Here is a 19,099-nt window from a genome sequence, read left to right on the forward strand (position 1 = left end):
TATATATATATATATATATATTATTAATCAATTTAAATATTTTAAAAGTTATTGACTTACTGCGAGTCATTTTAAATTCAACATTGGCATAACGAATAAATGACATAACAAATATTGTTGTTTATGAGAATAATGTTGTTGTAAAATTATATTTTAATTATAAAAAATAGTTAAATATTAATATTGAATTTTGAAATTGGTATAATTTTGAAATTTAGATGGCCAATTGAACCGAGTTTAAAATCTAATAGTATCATTTGTAGATAACTTTCATTCAAATTAGGTTTATATCCTTAATCATATCTCTTTTTATCAGACAACGGGTCGAGTCAGATCAGATACGGATAATGTCTACTTGTTATTCAATCTATAAAAAAATTTCAACTCGTTACTATACTTACCCACTGAATATCTATTTAAAAAATATATGCGAGTATATGTGAATACCACACATATTTAAAAATTATATTTTATAAATTTTGAAAATAAAACCTATCATTTTAACCACTAGATCACATTATCACTCTTGCTATTTGATATTGTTTTTGGCATTGCTGAATCTTTTTAGAAAGAATGAGTTTGAGTGATTATTTTCAAAGTCAGTATTCCATGAATAATATTGTCTGTATTTATATGGTCTCTTTAGACCTTGAACCTATATAATAATGGGGTAAGATTATCATTATAACAACTTACCTCAAATAAGTATAATAACAATAATATGATATATTATCTAATAAAAATAAATATAATAATAAGGTGGTATGTTACCTCGTATACTAAATATTTTTGAGTATAAAGAATATTAGGATGTGATATATTAATATTTAGTATTATACTATATATTTAGTATTATCCTTGTCTCAAATAAGTATAATAACAACAACAATGTGATATATTATCTTAAATAAGTGATATAAGTAGAATAATAAAAATTTAGGTGGTATGTTACCTTGTATATTAAATATTATCTTAATTAATATTTAATATAAAAAAATATTAAGACGTAATATGTTAATATTTAGGATTAGAATGTGTTCACATTGTCGAAATTATTACGACTGCGATTAATTTATGGATATCTGGATAAATCCGATAATATTTTATAATCATAAAACTGATTGGATTGGACGGAATAGATACAAGGTTCTTTATGAGAAACAATTTCTAAAAGATATTTCACGTATGTCGAAAAGTTTATTCCAAAAAACTTATTTTGGAAAATATTCTGTGTTGTGAAAATTTTATTTCGAAAACTTATTGAAAAGTGCATTTCATACATTTCAAAAAAGTCTTACTATAGAAATCCCATTCCAAAATAATTATTTGAAAATTTTGAAAGAAATTGTTCCAAAATTTTTCCAAAAATATAATTAATTTGTAGATTATTTTTACGAAAGCCAAAACAATCATTAAAGTTTGGGACTGCGTGAAGAAAGTGCGGGGTGCGAGAAGTAAAATCTGAAGAATATTAGAAAAAAAATGATAATGAAAGCCCACCTAAAATTGTACAGCATAAGAGAGTTTTTGACAGGTAAAAACAATAATACACACAAAAGTATTATAACTGATGGACTCTTCGTATTTAAACTTTATTGTCATCGTCTTAATTTAAGAATGTGTAATTAATAAAAGAAAACTCTATATTAATTTTAATCATCATAATTACATTAATTTTAAAATAGCAACAATTAACCTGATCAAAATATACAAACAGACAAACATATAATAAAAAATATATAAATATATCATGTAAACAATTATATAAAATATGTTCATTATAATTAATTTAATCATTTCAGTTGAGTATTTTTATTAATTGAAAAGATTTGCAAAATATTTTAATAGAAGAAAAATCTTTTTTACATGACACTAACCTTTTCTAATAAAATAATAATAATAATAATCATCTATAATAATACACAAAGATATACTCTCTTTTTGTGTCCACATTTCATTATTCCAGTTTTATCCACAATTATTTTAAAAATTAATTATTTTATAAATAATTTAATTTTAATCGTTATTGTAACGCCCCATTTAATTATTACGCGAAATTAAAGGAAACGTCACACAAAATAGTACTGTAGTGTAGTCCTGGGGTCTTTAACACAACTCCTACAACTTGGGCACACCACGATACCAACGGAAACCAAATACAAGTCTAGCCAAAAGAGAAAAGAATAGCAAGGCGTAACAATACATGGGCCATAGCCCTAACGAACCATGAAGAAATTAAAGAGATCCAGCCCCGATGGCTAAGCAGCGGAATCGCCGTTTCCTTGCTGACCACGAGAATCTCGCCTATTTGCTCCCATCAATAAAATTGATGATCATCGCAAGAAAGAAGAACCACATACAAGACAACCACACAACAACAGGGTAAGCTAGAGCCAACAACATTTTTATCATACAGTCAAATATATATTTTCACCATTCAATATCCATACAACATCCCAACATGTTATGACTTTCCAATCAATACACTAAGACTCGACTCGACTCATCCGGATACGTATAACTCGGTCGGATTCAGCGGATGCTTGCACTTGTGGTGGATACCTCTGATCACCCCCGAGCTATGTGTTACAAGTGTTATAATGAATCAATTTTCCCTCACCACAAGGTTAGCCCTTAATGAATTTCAGGCCTCCTGCTACTCTCACCACATGAGTCAGTCCGCTCTAGGTGAGACTAACTGACTCCTTAGAGTGTCAGGATGCAACCTTACCTTGAATCCTTACCTAGTTATACAGATGGGGCACCACCATGGACACCCACTAACAGGGGCCATGGAATTACGTCCCGATCACTAAAGCGCAACCCTGAAAGTCTCACTTAGAGACTCCAAAGAATTAAGCACTGACACGGACCAACATATATAAACAACCAAGAATTTACACATACATTGCACATAAGATTTCAAACCAAAATCCATAACCAAATCCTTATTTCTCATCTATTGAATCATTACCAACTCGTTATTCCCAATCACGAGTAAAGTGTTTCTCCTCATACCAAAACCATACCAAAGGTTTACCAACCATCAAGATCCATTGTTGCTCATGCCAGGTTTGTGACCACACGCACATACATATGTATCCAACTTCTCATGTACAATTCATGTAGAAATCATGCTAAGCTCACAATTCCCCACATATAATCTCCTCCCAACATGCATAATCATTTATACAATTTATAACACAGATCATACCATGCCTTTCAATTCACAAACTTCATACCTCATACAAAACACATCATAACCAACAATCTAATTATCAATTTAAGAGAGTCATCCAACCTGCAACATATCTCGCTCAAGCCAAGAGCCCTCGCTGAGGCGAGAGGGGTATTCTCGCTTAGGCGATAGACCCTCGCTTAGGCGAGATCGCGACAAATGCTGGGATTTCCTCGCAGGCTCGCTTAGGCGAGTCCTGGCTCGCTTAGGCGAGTCCTGGCTCGCATGGGCGAGACAACCTCTCGCCCAACAGTGGCGTCCCTCGCCTGGGCTAGACCACAACAGCGTTCCAAGCCTTCACTCCTCCTTGCTTAGGCGAGTGGCTCTCGCCTGAGCGAGACTGGCCTCGCTCAAAACCAGAGTCCTCCGCCTGGGCGAGGGTTCGCGAAACCCTGGTTGCTCCTGCAGGTCTCGCCTGGGCGAGTTACTCTAGCCTGGGCGAGATTGACAGATCTCGCCACTGCCTTTCCTGCAACAGTCACATATCCATACCCAAGCAATAGTCCAAGATCGTTCACACATTCATCACAAACATACAGTTCATGCAATACCTAACAAACATCAAAACCAGCCAGAAAATCGTTCAAGACTCAAAAACTCTAACTTCCCCGTACTTGGAAAAGTTTAGCTAAGGCCCCGACGACACGACCACGAACGCAACAGCTCTAAGGATGGACTATGGGCTGAAATAGGGTGGAACAGAACCAAACAAATGACGTTAACAGAGGCTTTCAACCGAAATCACGAAAAGATGGTAAAAAGGAAACCAGTACGGCTAAAAGAGATACTTACATGGACCACGAGTTCTCTTAGCTCAACGTGACAGTGGAAGCAAAACCCTAGCGGAGGGGGTTGACGGCTGCAATTTAGGTTCTCTGAAATGAAAGGAAAATGTGACTTAGGACAGCTGATAAGGGTTTTATCTACTGGGTCAGCCCTTAGGCCCACTTACAAGGGCAGCCCTTTAGTTTAGGGCAGGAAAAATAAGGAATAATATTAACGGGCCTTACAGTTATTCTAAAAATCTATTTTATCTTAAACCATTTTTTTGTATACATATTTTATTTTTTTAATTTATATTTAACAACTATTTAAAAAAATAATTATATATATATATTATTAATTTTAACTTAAATTTTTATGAAAATTAAAAAATGCAATCACACGTACACGTGTGTTTGTTAGTAACAATAATATTGATTGATTATGTCAGTATAATAAAGAGTAAAGCTAAATTAATATATTATTTAAAAATAAATATATATCAAGTATATTCAAAGTAAAACTAATAAGATATTTTTTGTTTTCAAGAGAAATAAAAGGACAAAGAAGAAGAAAGAAGTGCGGAGAACTTAAAAAGCCCTAAGGACGCTGTTCTGCAAATGGACTCACCAATGAAGTTTCGGGGTAACTTTTTCTCTCATCTTTTTCTTTTTCTATGCTTCATTCTTTTTCTGTGTCATCTTTTGCAGTATCCTTCGAAAAGTGCTAGTCCATTTTTTTCTGGATACAAAGTTCTAACGTATCATTCCTTCATTTTACGCTTTGATTCATTAATTTATATTGTTATTTTTTAGAGAAAAAATAACGTTTATTCTAAAATCTTTATGTGAAGGTTTTCAAAAGGCTTATTGATCTTATTTGTCTGTAACTTATTTATTTATTTACTGAGATTGTGATTGCAATTGTGGCTCAAATAGACCTAATTTGAATGCAATTTTATGCATTATCGATGAATGTTAAAACCATGGTTCTAGACCTATTTGGTTCATGTTAATGGTTTGTTTAAATTTTTTATTGTAATGGTTATATATTTGTGGCATTGAGATAAATATTTTTTTACTAAATTAAAATTCAATTACATATTTGATTCATGTTTCACTTTTCCTTAACTTATGTGTTGTGTGTTATTATTGACGGGGTAACATTTTTTACTTTTATGGTGAGATCATTCATTTCTCTCTAAACTATTATTACTGTTCTTTTATGTAATTTGTTTGCTCAAGCATGGTTTTATTTGGTGTAATTTGAAAGGTCAAGATAATGTTGTATTGTAGATATGTTTTTAGCTGTCTTTATTAGCATGTGATAGCTAATAGTTAAATTCTTTTAAGAAAATCTATAACTAAAGCTAAAGGTGCAAAGGTTACCAAGCCCTCTAAATCCTTTTCCATGGAAAATGCATCGGCAAAACAAGTAGAGATTGGTGGTGGCGGTTGAAATTGCAAGGGAGGTGATGGAGGTAGCGATGGCGGTGACGATGGTAGTGGTAGTGGTAGTGGTAGTGGTAGTGATATTGGGGGTGGGGGTGGTGGTGGTGATGGTGGCGGCGCTAGTGGTAGTGATAGTGATTTTGGCGACGATTTTAGCGGTTACGACGAGGATGGTTACAACAAGGATGGTTACGACGAGGACGGTTACAACAAAGACGATTATGATGAGGACGATCATGATGAAAATGGTTACAATAAGGACGGTTACGACAAGGACGGTTATGACAAAGAAGGTTACGGCGAGGACGGTTATGACAAGGATGACTACGATGAGAACGACTGCGATGAGGATGGCTACTTTAAGGACGATTATGACAAGGACGGTTATGACAAAGATGGTTACGACAAGGACGGTTACGACAAAGATGGTTACGACAAGGATGGTTACGATGAGGAAGGTTACAACAAGGATGGTTACGACGAGGACGATTATGACAAGGACGGTTATGACAAAGATGGTTTTAACGATAAGGACGATTATGATAAGGACGGTTACGACAAGGACGATTACAACGATGACGGTTACAACAAGGACGGCTACAACAAGGACGACTACCACGAGGACGGTTACTTCAAGGATGATTACGATAAAAACGGTTACGATAAAAACGGTTACGACAAGGACGGTTACGACAAAGATGGTTTTGACAAAGATGGTTTTGACAAGGATGGTTATGACAAAGACGGTTATGATGAAGACGGTTATGACGAAGACGATTATGACAAGGACGGTTATGACAAAGATGGTTACAACGATGACGGTTACAACAAGGATGGATACGACAAGGACGGTTACGACGAGGACGATTATAACAAGGATGACTATGACAAGGACGGTTACTTCAAGGACGGTTACGATAAGAACGATTATGACAAGGACGGTTACGATAAGAACGGTTATGACAAGGATGGTTACGATAAGAACGGTTACGATGAGGAAGGTTACGACATGGATGATTATGACAAGGACAATTACAACAAGGATGGTTACAATCAGAATGGTCGTCACGGTGTTGGCGATGGTCGCAATCATGTTGGCAATGCTGATAATTGTTGTTGTCGTACTGGTGGTGTTGGCGGTCATGGCAATTGTGTTGGTGGTGCTGACGGTTCTGAAGGTATCGATAATGATGAACTTGAAATTTCTGATGAGGTATATTGGTCACTAGTGATTTAAATTAATGTTTTATTTAATCTATTTTATTTGTATTAAAATGCATTATTTTGAATATCAAAAATACAATATAAAATACAATATATAGTTTGTTTAAGTAAGATATTTTTTTTCCTGTTGTATCATTTATGTATTTTTTTGATTTGTCACAAGATATACTGTCTTTTATTATAATAATACATAGAGTTTCTAAACCAAATCATAAGTGACTCTTTTGGATGTGGATCAGGGCAAGAAGAGACCAAATACGTTTGCTTCAGAAACTCCTTCCTCTTCTAAGAAAGTTAAGAGTGTCACTATTGAGAAGACTGATATCATATTTCTTTTTCATATATGTCTACATATACACCGGTGCATCTTACATTAGTCTAATAAATGCATTTGAATTGAAGTTGTATTAGGTATATCACAAAGTATTCATTTTACATTTGTGATCTACTTTCCGTGAAATTTACAAATACTTATTGTTTATTATTGATAATTCTTCATATTTAACTATTTCCTGAACTTGTAAAAAGTACATTGTATTTAAGAAAATAGTGCTAGATTTATGGTTGATTATTGTATGGTTTTGTAGGTTTTTTGTGAAGGAATATGGGTTGCAACAACATAAGAAGGTAAAGTTAGGGATATTGGCTTTTACCGTACTCATGTAGTAGTAATTTTCCCTCGGATTACTATGAGTAGTTTCAATATGTTTGAATTTTTTATTCCAAGGGTTGGGAAACCGTTGTTTAAGATGTTGGATTTTCTTTGAATTCTACTCTGATTTTGCTTCATGTGTTATTGTCTCCATTTGTTGAAATCTTATTTTATTCTAGAATTTACTCTATTTTGTATATTTAGTTCTTGAAAGAGTACTGAATTGATCTAACGCTTGAAGTATATTGATATAATCAACACTTAGTTTTATTTTTATTCATTATCTTAGATACTATGTTTTTTAAAGAAAATTCTTCTATTCTATCTGATTTTCCTATTAAATATCACTAATATTAAAAAAATGAATATAACTATTATTATATTTAAATAAATAATTTTTTATATAATTATATTTAAGTATTAGAATTATGTATAGTTATAAATGTAGTAATTAAATAAAGAGTTTATAATATATTACTTTTTTTTATTTCATGAAAAAATAAATTATGAGGTTAATTATTAAATAGTTGAAATAATTTTACATTCAAATTACACAATTTGAAACATTTTATTATATTACAGTACAATGAAAATAATGATATTTTTAGGTATTATTTTTCGCATTGGAACTTTTTTTAAAAATAAATAAATTATGTAAGCTTTAATTGTCATTAAAATATTATTTTATACGATAAATAATCGTTGTATTTAACACATTTTTTTTAGTGATATACAAATGCAAAATCTCTGTCGTAAACTCATTCGATGGAAAACAAACGTGAAGATCCGTCATCAAAAACCAATAAAAATGGAAAAAAAAAAAATCTTTGTTGGATCCCTCTCGGCCATGATATATATTATCATTTGATTTGCATAGTCGTAGTGAAAGTATGCCATAATCAACAAAGAATCAAATGAAGATTAATCACATATGAGATATTAAGTATGGTTTACCTTAATTAACTCATTGTCTCTATGATAAGAATGATTAAAGGGAATTGGGCCTCACCAAAACCCAAAAACGAGTCTTGGCCCGTTAGAACAAATATAAATAAGAGTGTCATTAGGTAAGATAATTTATCGAACACTCTATACTAACACTATCAAGAAACTGACTTGAATATTAAAGTATTGCAAATATTTACGAGACTTTTAGCCTAAAAAACACTTTCTATTGAAAAGAAAATTTTGCAAACATATTGAAATTAATTCTACAATATTCCTTTCTAAAAGAGAGAATTAGAATATTTTTAGGTAAGAGAAGAAAAAAAAAGAAAAACAGCGAAATGAAAATGATTCCAAAGGCCGAATGCAGAATATTCGTTCGTGAAAATTAGGGTTAGGGTTGGAGTCCTCATCAGCACCGTATATAAATATCCCTTTTTCTCTCCGACATCTATATCGTATATCTCACGCTCTCTCTTGCTCACTTACTACTAAGAACACCAAAATCAATCATCTAAAAGAGAGAGATGGCCGAGCAAACCTTCATCATGATCAAGCCTGATGGCGTTCAGAGAGGCCTTGTGAGTTTCATTCTCTCTTAACATTTTTTTTTTGTTTTTTTGGTTCCTTTTTATTCGTTAAATTTCACGTGGGCTTGTGGAAACTATGGATTTGTGAATGAATTTCGTGAAAATTGTTGGTACATGTGCTTGTTTGTGGAGTTTCTAAGCGATTTTTTTTTAACTGGGGGTTGTTTTTGGTTTTATAGTGTTTCTTTTTAATTCCAGTTGTTTATTTGAACTGGGTTTTGGGAAATTTTGTGTTTTGAAAATGGGCCGATGGCTGTGCTAGTGACTTCTTTTTCGGTTTTGCGAAGTTTTGAGTAAGTTGGTTTGATGTTCTGTGTCGGTAATTCGTATTTTAACGTTGATGTTCTGACTTTGAAGGTTCATGCATATTAGTTTTTGGCTGATAAGTTATTCTGTTTCAGGTTGGTGAGATCATTGCCAGATTTGAGAAGAAAGGTTTCTACTTGAAAGGTAATTTTTAGTTAACTGCTCAATAGTGTACTGAATTTTTGTTGTGAGTTAAGTTCAGAACCTATTGTTTTGTTTCTGATCTAGACTAAAGCTATATAGTTCATGTTTTTTCGGAATTTGTTTTGCTTGGTCCTCATTTTAGAACTGAAGTCTCATCCAGATACATGGTTGTCAACTCCAAAATCTTGTTCATAGTATGAGTTATGATCAAGTTTATTAGCTTTGAAATTGTTATTAACAAACGGTTGTTTTTTAATGGGATTTGGTATCAGGTTTGAAACTAATCAGTGTGGAGCGTGCTTTTGCTGAAAAGCACTATGCTGATTTATCTGCCAAGCCTTTCTTCAGTGGATTGGTGGATTACATTATCTCTGGCCCTGTTGTTGCCATGATTTGGGAGGGCAAAAATGTTGTGCTTACTGGCCGAAAGATAATTGGAGCCACTAACCCAGCTCAATCTGAGCCTGGAACTATTCGTGGTGACTATGCTATTGACATTGGAAGGTATAAATTTGTTTTCTCCACAATCTTGTTCTTCAATCTAGTTATCTTTTCAAGCTGCAACCAAATGTGTTTCCATTGTTCATGTTTCTGATCTAGTTATGTGGATATAGGTTATCTCCTTGTATTCATCGAAATAAAAATTGTTGGTGTTTTAGTCAATGTTAGTCAACATGGCTCTTTTCTTTCTATAGTTTATGTACAAATCCACATTTTATTAATTTTTTAGATCAATTTGAAGTAAATTTTATACCTTTTCAAATGGGGTTGTGAATCACAATGAATTTCAGTGAACAGTGTTTCTCTTTTTCAAATGGGTTGTGATTTTCCTATGAATTTGAGGGAAGTTTGGTAGTTTTTCTGATGTTGTTGTCGTTGTTGTTGTTGTGTAGGAATGTTATCCATGGAAGTGATTCAGTTGAGAGTGCTCGCAAGGAAATTGCATTGTGGTTCCCTGATGGCTCTGTTAACTGGCAAAGCTCCCAACACTCTTGGATCTATGAGTAAACCATATGCCTCAAGTTGTTCTTACCTTAGGATGATCCAGATTATCTACATCTTCTGTTTCTGTCCATTTATGGACTTTTGTTAGAGTTTGGTTGGTACCTTGGTTTTGTATCTCAAGTCTATGCTTATGCCATGTCTGTTGAAAACATGCTCACAGTCTCATAAATCAAAATCTCAAACTACTTTTTCTTTACCTCATCGTTTGGTTGTTATTGTTTTTGCTTGATACTTTTGTATGATGCAGTGCTGTTAAGTATAAATCTCTCTTACACATTAACTTGCACAGTTTTCATAAGTAACTTGACAATTATTATAACAGCTTATGCGAAGTTAGTCTTTTAAATTGAATATATGTTTAGTTTTTAAATTATTTGGATGTAAATTTGTCATTTCACAATTTGATACGTTTTGAATTTTAAATTAATTTTAAAAGTAAATGAATATAATTTTCTTGATTTAAGACGATGTTTTGAGTTATTATATTGTTTTGACACGGAGAGATTCAAATGTGACTTTGAAACAAAAATTTCAATATTATCAAATAAATTTGAAACTAGAATTTTTAATATAATAATTTGTCTTCCAAATTAGCTTTAAATAATTTACTTGGAATGGTATAATAAATCGCTTAAAATTCCGATTTTCTTAATTATGCTTTCAAAACATTAATAACTACAATAATGTTTGGTTGTAGAACGTGTAAGATTAGCCACAACAAATATTGGTAGGCACCCTTGTTAATGTTCGGTGAAAAGCAAAGTGAGAAAAGTTGAGACAGAATATCAAAACTCTCAAATACAAAAGCTTCAATAATATTCTTGTCTTACTATTATTATTATTATCACTATGATCATCATAGAAGGAACCTTCGTGTGCCTTTCAGAATCATTCACGTACAATTATGTATGCTAAGATCAGATATGATCTGATAACATTTTTAATTATTTTGAAAGTGTGCTTTCGTCCTTTAAGAAATGAAGATATGTTATAATTGCTCAAATTTTATATAATTAAATAAATTTATTACCTATTAACTACGACTTTTCCCCCATCCCACTTAACGATTCTTAATTTTACTAATAACTAAACTTTTTTATTCAAATCGCTACTATATTTTGTTAAGTTGCTTTGCTATGTCGGCATGATCGTAATGCATGACATTTTTTAAAAGCATTTACAGAAGATCTAAATATTTATCATAAATCAAAACTAATTTAGATATAATATAAATTAACCTTTTTGGAAAATTTATGATTATTGAAAGTATTGAGAAAATTAATTGATTTGATTCATTCGCAAACTAATTTTTCGTAACCTTATTAATTCAATGTAATTTAACATTATTTATTGTTAGAACTTTGATAAGTAAGTAACACATGAAGAAGTTGTGACCTTTTTTTTCCATGTCCTGATTACGGTGAATGATCTTTTTAATTAAGGACAGGCTCAAAAGTCTTGCTTGGTTCATCGAATAAAAGTGAAAAAAAAAGAGAGAAAGATAAAGGTATTTTTTTGGTAAGAGAAAAGTAGAAATGAAAAAGTTCTTTTCTTTTTCTGTATATTAAGTATATACAAAATTAAGATGTATAAATAACCTAAAAACCTCTAACTAAGAAATGAAGTTTAAAAGTTAATTTTTTAAGTGTAATGTATTTTTAAAAATATATGGAAATAAATTAAAAGAATGATTATAGATTAAAGCAAACAGTGGCCGACGAAAGAAAAAAGCAATAAGTGAATGATTGTCTTTTTACACAACTATAGTACCTTTTTTTTTTATTCTTTCCTCTCGTTTTGTTCAAATTGGAGGGAACACGTTATAATTACAAGATTCATTAAAGTTTTGAGTTATAATTAATATCTTTATTATTAATTATTATTATTATTATTAGCGAAAACACGTGCATTTACATCTTTTAATTTTTGTAAGAACTTAAATTAAAATTAATAATATTTGCTGTCAAAATATATATAATAAATTTTAAAATGATTATTAAATAAAATAACTCTTAAAAAAGGAGTTTATTAAAAAAGGTCAAAATAAAACAAATATTTAGAAAAACAGTTAAAAATAAACTAATTATAAAATAATTAATTTTTAAAATATGAATTAAGGGTAAAATTGAAAAACGAAAAGTAAACACAAAATATATATATATATATATATATATATATATATATATATATATATATATATATGATAACAATGCCTTGTAAATAAATTTTGTCCAAACCATTAAAACAAGAAATTGTTAAGTTGGTTAGAGAAGCAATATGACGCACCTACCTTTGGGCTTTATCGTATATTCATGTCTTCTTAGCAATACAAGATCTGTTTCTAATCAGGATTTTTATATGTTCTTGTACTTTTATCCTATGAAACACGTATACTTAAAACGACAAAGGTACACGACAATTTATTTATATTTAGGATAGAATACAATATAGATATATTAACCAAAAATTATAAAATGCTTTATATAGATGTAGAATGTTGATAGATAACGAGATATTGGTACCTTTTCATTAATTTGTTACTACAACGATCACAATTTATAAAAAGGTATCAGCGATCATAACCAAAAAAAAAATAGTTTTTATCTGAATGTGGACAATTACTTGTAATTGATAAACATTGTTAAATTTCTATGCAACGGTAGTTGTATAATGGGAAGAATAATCGTACTTAACATGTTATATCGGTCTCATACACATATAATGGTAACTGATTGTTGAGTGTAATTTGTCCATGAAAATGTGCTATTAAAAAATGACTGATGAACAGAACTATGAAACTGAAAGATCATTATATACATATAGAGTTCATGTTTAGAAGTTTCTGGAATAAATATTAAATGCAGCATTGATTCTGACAAACAAATATGCAGTGTATTAATGAAGGTAATAAAAATGAAATAATGGTTTATGAAACACATTATTACCTCAAGCTGCATTTACCCGTTAATACAGCAAGGAAATATATGGGTAAAGTGGCAAACCAGAAATCATAAGTATCAAATACACCAAGCAAACTTACATTTCAGGCAACAAATATCATCTTTCAACTTAACTGCTGAATCTCAAACCTTGTTGAGATCACGTATAAGGATTTAAGCTCATGATATCAGTTTTACATGTTATATAGCTCATTCTCGCTGAAATGTCGTTAAAATTGCTGAATTAAGAAGAGTGGAAATTAAGATAGGAGCATGGAATGATATACAAAAGCCTCATGGCCAAAAATAGGAGACTGATACTATCGGGAGAGTAATTTGTAAGAGGGTAAATCTTCAAGCCGGGTTATGTCTTCAACCAGAATCTCTTTCTCTAGTTGACGTCGTGTTGCTTTCATCACTGCCTGTCAGAATTTAAGAGACAAAAGGACCAAAATTTAAGTGAAGAAATTACCAACATTAGTATTTTAGAAGACAAAAGATCAATATGAATTTTAGTAAAAACATGAATAACCAAAAATATATTTTAGTCATAAAGGATCGTTCTGGTTACTCAATGAAGTCAACATAAAAATTTTCAAACTAGTTTTCAATTCCAGGATATCTTCCACATATTTTGAAAGATGGACAAATTTTACTAGTTTTCTATTCTTATCAAACTTCTACACTCATGAAAAAATTATCTATGCACAGATTTTCTACAGCAAGCTGAGGTCATAGAATACGTACATTAAAATCCATGTATGAGGCCCGCATAGAAAGCCATTGATGATCCATTAGCTTGAAAGTTATGCAATAGAGAAGATCAAAAGCTGATTCATTTTCTGTCAGATAAACAGAAATGAATATAGTTACCCGAACAGCAAGCTAAAAATAAAATGAAGGCTCCAACTTGCAAGTAAAAGCTATAACATTGTAAATAATTCCTTTTCATTTTAACTAGAGTTTCAACACTCCCTGATCCTGTTCCAAATTCAACAAGACGAAAATAACGAAACGAAAAGGGAGAGTTAGGCTACCTGCAAGAAATTTTAGAAAAGTTGCTCCAACCAGATTGCGTGGCTTGACTGTAAAGGCAAAGCATATTATTAGATGTTGCTGATCCACATGCTGATTCAATGTATCACACTATGGCACCATCAATAACTCAGATAGTGATAGCAGGTGACCTTTGTTATACGGCTTTATGCAAAAGTAAAATGTCAACATACAAATTGACAGAGCACCTTAAATATTAAGTAGACTTTTATCATGGGTACCCAGTGAAGTTGACCATACATAACCCAATTCTTCATTTTAGACGTGTCAAAAACACAGAACAAAGAAGTAATAACGACGAACAAAAAAGTCGGAACAACAGAAGTAACAAACCCGCTTCAAGATCCAGCATTTGTATCAGCATGTAAGTGATATTAACACCAGCAACTGCAAATGGATATTCCCACACTGATCGATCTCCTTCCTGCTTTCGTAAAAGATCCTGGAAGGATTTCTACAAAAATAAAAGGATAAGATAGAGAACATGAATGGAAACAAGTGATTAGATTTACGAAATTTTTTTTTAGTTATCCGGGACCAAAACAACAATTAATTACAAACACGAACTAGTAGGGTAACGAGGGTGACTTTTAGGTTAGCTACAACTGTAAAATATGGAACAATAATGTTTTGTGGACACCAAAAGCTAGTCTACAACTTGAGAGAGAATGACAAAGAAGGGAGAGAAGTAATAATGAGATAGGTATTACGATATGACAAGATGAAAAAGAGAAAAAGAAATAAGAGGTTGAAGTGTCCACATATCATTGTTGATTATGGAAGGCCTAAAGCAATAAAGAGGATTAAATACGTTTACTTTTGGAGTCTTCAAAGCTTCCTTTAGGTGTAATTTTAAAACAAAGGCAAAGGCATAAAATGAAATCAATTAATTGAAACATCGTTCTCCTTTATAATGCAATCTCACTTGCTACTTGACCTTTATCTCAGAAAGCAAGAGAATGTGCAATATATGGCAAACACAAATCGTACAAAATATATGGCCACAATTCTTGTATCATGGATAAAGTTCAAACACGAATACATAAACATTTTTCTAAATTATTGAGAAGACTATTTTCCTACGTCAAAATTCACACTTCATCTGAAATCGTTACAGAGTGAGAAAACCAATAACATTATATCTACAGAAGTCCCTTTCACTATTAGAAACTAATAACTAAAGGTCTATTCTCTTGAAAGAAATACAAACACTAATACAATTTCCATGTTACTTAAGATGAGCTCTTATTTATCATGCTTTCCATTGTAAACTTAATTTTGGTCAACAAAAGTAATCTATCAAATCATACAAGAGTGAAAAGCCCGTTAAGAAATCGTACCGGGAAATTCCTAGCGAAGTAAAGAAAATTTTCCAATGATATAAAACCACCACCCCTGCCAAATATATAGAGGAAATCATTAACAATATTAGCTGGAAAGAGCTCAGCAGTGAAAAAACACGAGGACAATAGGTACCTAAAATCTGTTGATGGATCTTTCCCTTGCCAGCCCATTTCCTTCCACTGCTCAGATATCAAGCCATGAAGCTCTTCTTCAGGAAATGCAGCATTCCACAACGCCCTGAGGGCATCCTAAATGTGTAAATTGCACTATTAAGGCATTGAAGGTTTCACGTACAGCAATAAGCCAGTGACAGCAGATAGAGCTGAGTACATAGATTAAAGTGTACATCGTAATGGTTGCCACATTGCTCACAGACTTGAAAAGTAATAATATCAAAGGTACCTGGTGCTCAATAATAGAACTATCATAGGGAACATCTATACGTCTCTGCAGCCTCTGTAAGCATTCCTCCTGAGAATTGGAAATTCAACACCATGTGGTATAATTTATAAACAGCAATATTTACCAGAAAAGTAAGTAGAAAGTGATCCACAAATTTCATATGGTAGAGGGAGCTCGAGTTTCTTGTTACCACTATACACAAGAGCTGACTAGCTATTGGCAGTCACGGTTTAAATTTCCTCGCACTCCAAAACCATACAATATATATGGATGATAAACAAATGAACAAATATTAAAAAAAAAACACGTAACCAGAAATACAATTTAACACTATGTTTAATATTTGGTAAGACATCATTCAACACAAACCTAAATCGTAAAATGTTTATATTGCCTACCATGTATAATATGCTCATTTGTTTATTTATTCTATAAAAAACTGTAGTATCTTTACACTGCTAACAGAGATACTTGAACAAGAAACTAAGCGCTGCTACTGATAACAAAAAAGTACCTGGGCGAGGGTTAAATCGAAAGAGTTAGAAGCATCACTATCCCTTCTTTGTACACAGACACAAGACAGACCTCGACCAAGCCATGCTGCTGACCCTGCCACAACCTCAGCTGCAGCAAAAAAAAAAACTGCCATCAATGAAGATTCTAACCAAATTTATCTTGTGCATATTTCATCCTAAGTAAATGGATCAACAAGCAGTGATTCAAAGAACACGGAAAGTGGCAACATTCTATTAGTTTTCCGAATTTACAATTTATTGTAATCAAATCCTCATACACGTAACCAGAAAGCCTTAAAATACAAAATAATACAAAATTGCAGAAAAACCAACATTCCAATCTCCCCAAACTACAGTCTCTTATGGGCTGTACAGAAATTTCAATAGCCGGGCAAACGAGACACAATCTTTAGCGGGAGCTCAAAAAAGCTTTATCTACAACTTATTTAGGCTTACTTTATGACAGAAGTACTTGCACAAGTGTTACAAAGATTCTGATAATAATTTCTGATGTGTATATCTATAAAACTGTTGTCAGATTATTTCAACAAGATCTTCAAGATAAGCTCATCAAGACATCAAACAACCTAAAGCAGTTCAATTCTATTCAATGACCAATTGTAGAAGCCACTTACACATAAGCGCTTATACCATAAACACCAAAAAAGCTCTATTTGGATAAAATTCTCAACAAGCACCAATGAAAAAGAAAAAAATAAGATGGAGTGAATTAAACTTTTTCTAGAAATTAAAATCAACATCCAGGGAAGCCAAATGAAAGAGTTTCTTTATAAATGAACTAAGCTGATGAACTTGTATAAGCACCTTAATTCATTTCAATTTCTTATTTTCTTTTCCTATAACTGCTGAGTAAGAATTTTATCATAACTGAGTTCTATTCAATCCTAAATGCCTCCATAACATTTAACAAGTAGTTTCTGTGTTCCCAATAGGGTCAATCCAGAAACTAAGGCTATACCTGGATGTGGACCCACATGCCACATCGTCCCTTAAACAGAGAAACACACATTAACAATAATAATAATGAAAAGAGCCAACGCAGCAGCGCTTAATCATAGGAGATCTCTGCACTGCTTTACTCTGAATCATAACTATTGGCACCAGCTTCAAACACAGCACGTGAACAGCATTTTCCAATACACAATACGAACAAAACCCAATTTCACGAACGCTAGATCTACGGGAACAACCAAGCCTCACAAACTAACATCTGAATTTGCATAATTCTAGCTGCAAAAGTTACACAAGTTCTTTTTCTGAAAACAAAATACCAAAAAATAATAATAAAATAATAAATAATTTAACAAAAATGAATCCGGCATCCCACCAATGCAATTAAGAATAGCAGCAAACATCACGCAACTCGCGTTTTGATTCGGTCTATTCTAAACGGTTCGATCTCGATCCCGGCCCATATATTCGATACTACTACTAATAATAATAGTAATTAATTAATGGTAATTTAATAATATTATATATATATATATATATATATATTATAATTTTGCAGAAAAGAGTAAGAGAGAGAGTAAAAAAAGCAAAAGGAAAGAGGAGGTACAACACAACACAATACAAAGTACAAGTACAAAATTAAACCTATCAGAGAGAACAGTGAAAAAAACCTTTAAATATACATAGAGAGAGCGAAATTAACGAGAAAAAAAACTAAAATAAACGAGAAACTTCGAAGCATTTTCGTTTTTCTATATTTATTTTGTTCTGAAATTTACCAGAATTTGAATGGCAGGTTTCTCCTTGAGGAATTCTCCTCACAGCAACGAATGAGCTTCCTCTATCCTCCATTTTCGTGTTCTTCTTTTCCGAAAAAGCTACTATTACTGCTACTGTAGCATCGTAATCTATAACCTTGAATCTCTCATTCTGGCGAAATCCGAAGAACGCGAATCGAAGTGGAAAAGGTTCCGCGCGAAGATCTGAGAGTGCGGAAAACAGTTACAGGTTCACGGAAGAAGGAGAAGGAGTTTTCTATGTGTGTGAAGTTTTGAAGTGTATATGAGAGAGAGAGTGTCGTTTTGGTTATGGTGTTGGCGTTTTGTTAGATATAGAAAGAGAGGGAGACAGTGAGAGAGAGTGGTTATGGAATTAATTTTTCAACACAATAATGGGAAACGACACTGTATTTAAAGAAAAAAGAATATATGCAAAACGGAAGCGTTTTGAAAACGAGTAAGAGTGCTACTGCTACTATTGCTGCTACCGTTTGTGACTTGGAATTAAATGTGGTCAAAGCTGTCATAAATAGAAATGTTTTATTATTACTATTTTATAAAATATCTTTTGTTAAATACACTAGACAACGAATTAGAAAGGAAAATATTCAATAAAAGGACATTTCAAATTTAGATTTATATATTTAATACAAATTTTAATAAAAATAATAAATGTTACTTATTTGAGAAAGATTAAACAAAAATGACCAATTAAAAAATATATAAAATTAAATACTTGGAAACTCAATTAACGATGTTTTTATTTCCAAGTGTT

At 32.0% G+C, this 19,099-nt stretch overlaps 3 protein-coding genes across 6 annotated transcripts; 2 read left to right on the plus strand and 1 right to left on the minus strand.

The window, feature by feature from the left end:
- The first annotated feature begins 4,970 nt into the window (after positions 1 to 4,970).
- On the plus strand, positions 4,971 to 7,341 carry LOC114166921 (spore wall protein 2-like). The gene is made up of 4 exons (XM_028051808.1): positions 4,971 to 4,988; positions 5,468 to 6,664; positions 6,915 to 7,036; positions 7,263 to 7,341. Exons 1-4 carry the CDS (start codon positions 4,971 to 4,973, stop codon positions 7,339 to 7,341), a joined length of 1,416 nt encoding a protein of 471 aa, XP_027907609.1.
- A 1,242-nt stretch (positions 7,342 to 8,583) lies between these two features.
- On the plus strand, positions 8,584 to 10,518 carry LOC114167259 (nucleoside diphosphate kinase 1). Its single transcript, XM_028052285.1, has 4 exons — positions 8,584 to 8,853; positions 9,264 to 9,312; positions 9,585 to 9,816; positions 10,206 to 10,518. Exons 1-4 carry the CDS (start codon positions 8,800 to 8,802, stop codon positions 10,318 to 10,320), a joined length of 450 nt encoding a protein of 149 aa, XP_027908086.1. The 5' UTR covers positions 8,584 to 8,799; the 3' UTR covers positions 10,321 to 10,518.
- Positions 10,519 to 13,190: 2,672 nt separating this feature from the next.
- Positions 13,191 to 18,715, minus strand: LOC114167446 (ELMO domain-containing protein A-like). 4 transcript variants are annotated; one of them, XM_028052538.1, is made up of 9 exons: positions 18,325 to 18,713; positions 16,573 to 16,682; positions 16,059 to 16,127; positions 15,789 to 15,904; positions 15,653 to 15,707; positions 14,646 to 14,766; positions 14,294 to 14,341; positions 14,004 to 14,098; positions 13,191 to 13,678 (listed from the first exon to the last, which is right to left on the minus strand). In XM_028052538.1, the coding sequence occupies exons 1-9, from the start codon at positions 18,395 to 18,397 to the stop codon at positions 13,577 to 13,579; spliced, it is 789 nt and encodes a 262-aa protein (XP_027908339.1). In that variant the 5' UTR covers positions 18,398 to 18,713; the 3' UTR covers positions 13,191 to 13,576. The 4 variants fall into 4 exon arrangements, with proteins under 4 accessions (XP_027908339.1, XP_027908340.1, XP_027908341.1 ...); XM_028052539.1 differs by lacking the exon at positions 18,325 to 18,713 and adding an exon at positions 17,922 to 18,035; XM_028052540.1 differs by lacking the exon at positions 18,325 to 18,713 and adding an exon at positions 17,553 to 17,851.
- Positions 18,716 to 19,099: the final 384 nt, after the last annotated feature.

Source organism: Vigna unguiculata, chromosome 10 (genome assembly GCF_004118075.2).
Source record: "Vigna unguiculata cultivar IT97K-499-35 chromosome 10, ASM411807v1, whole genome shotgun sequence".
NCBI lineage: Eukaryota > Viridiplantae > Streptophyta > Magnoliopsida > Fabales > Fabaceae > Vigna > Vigna unguiculata.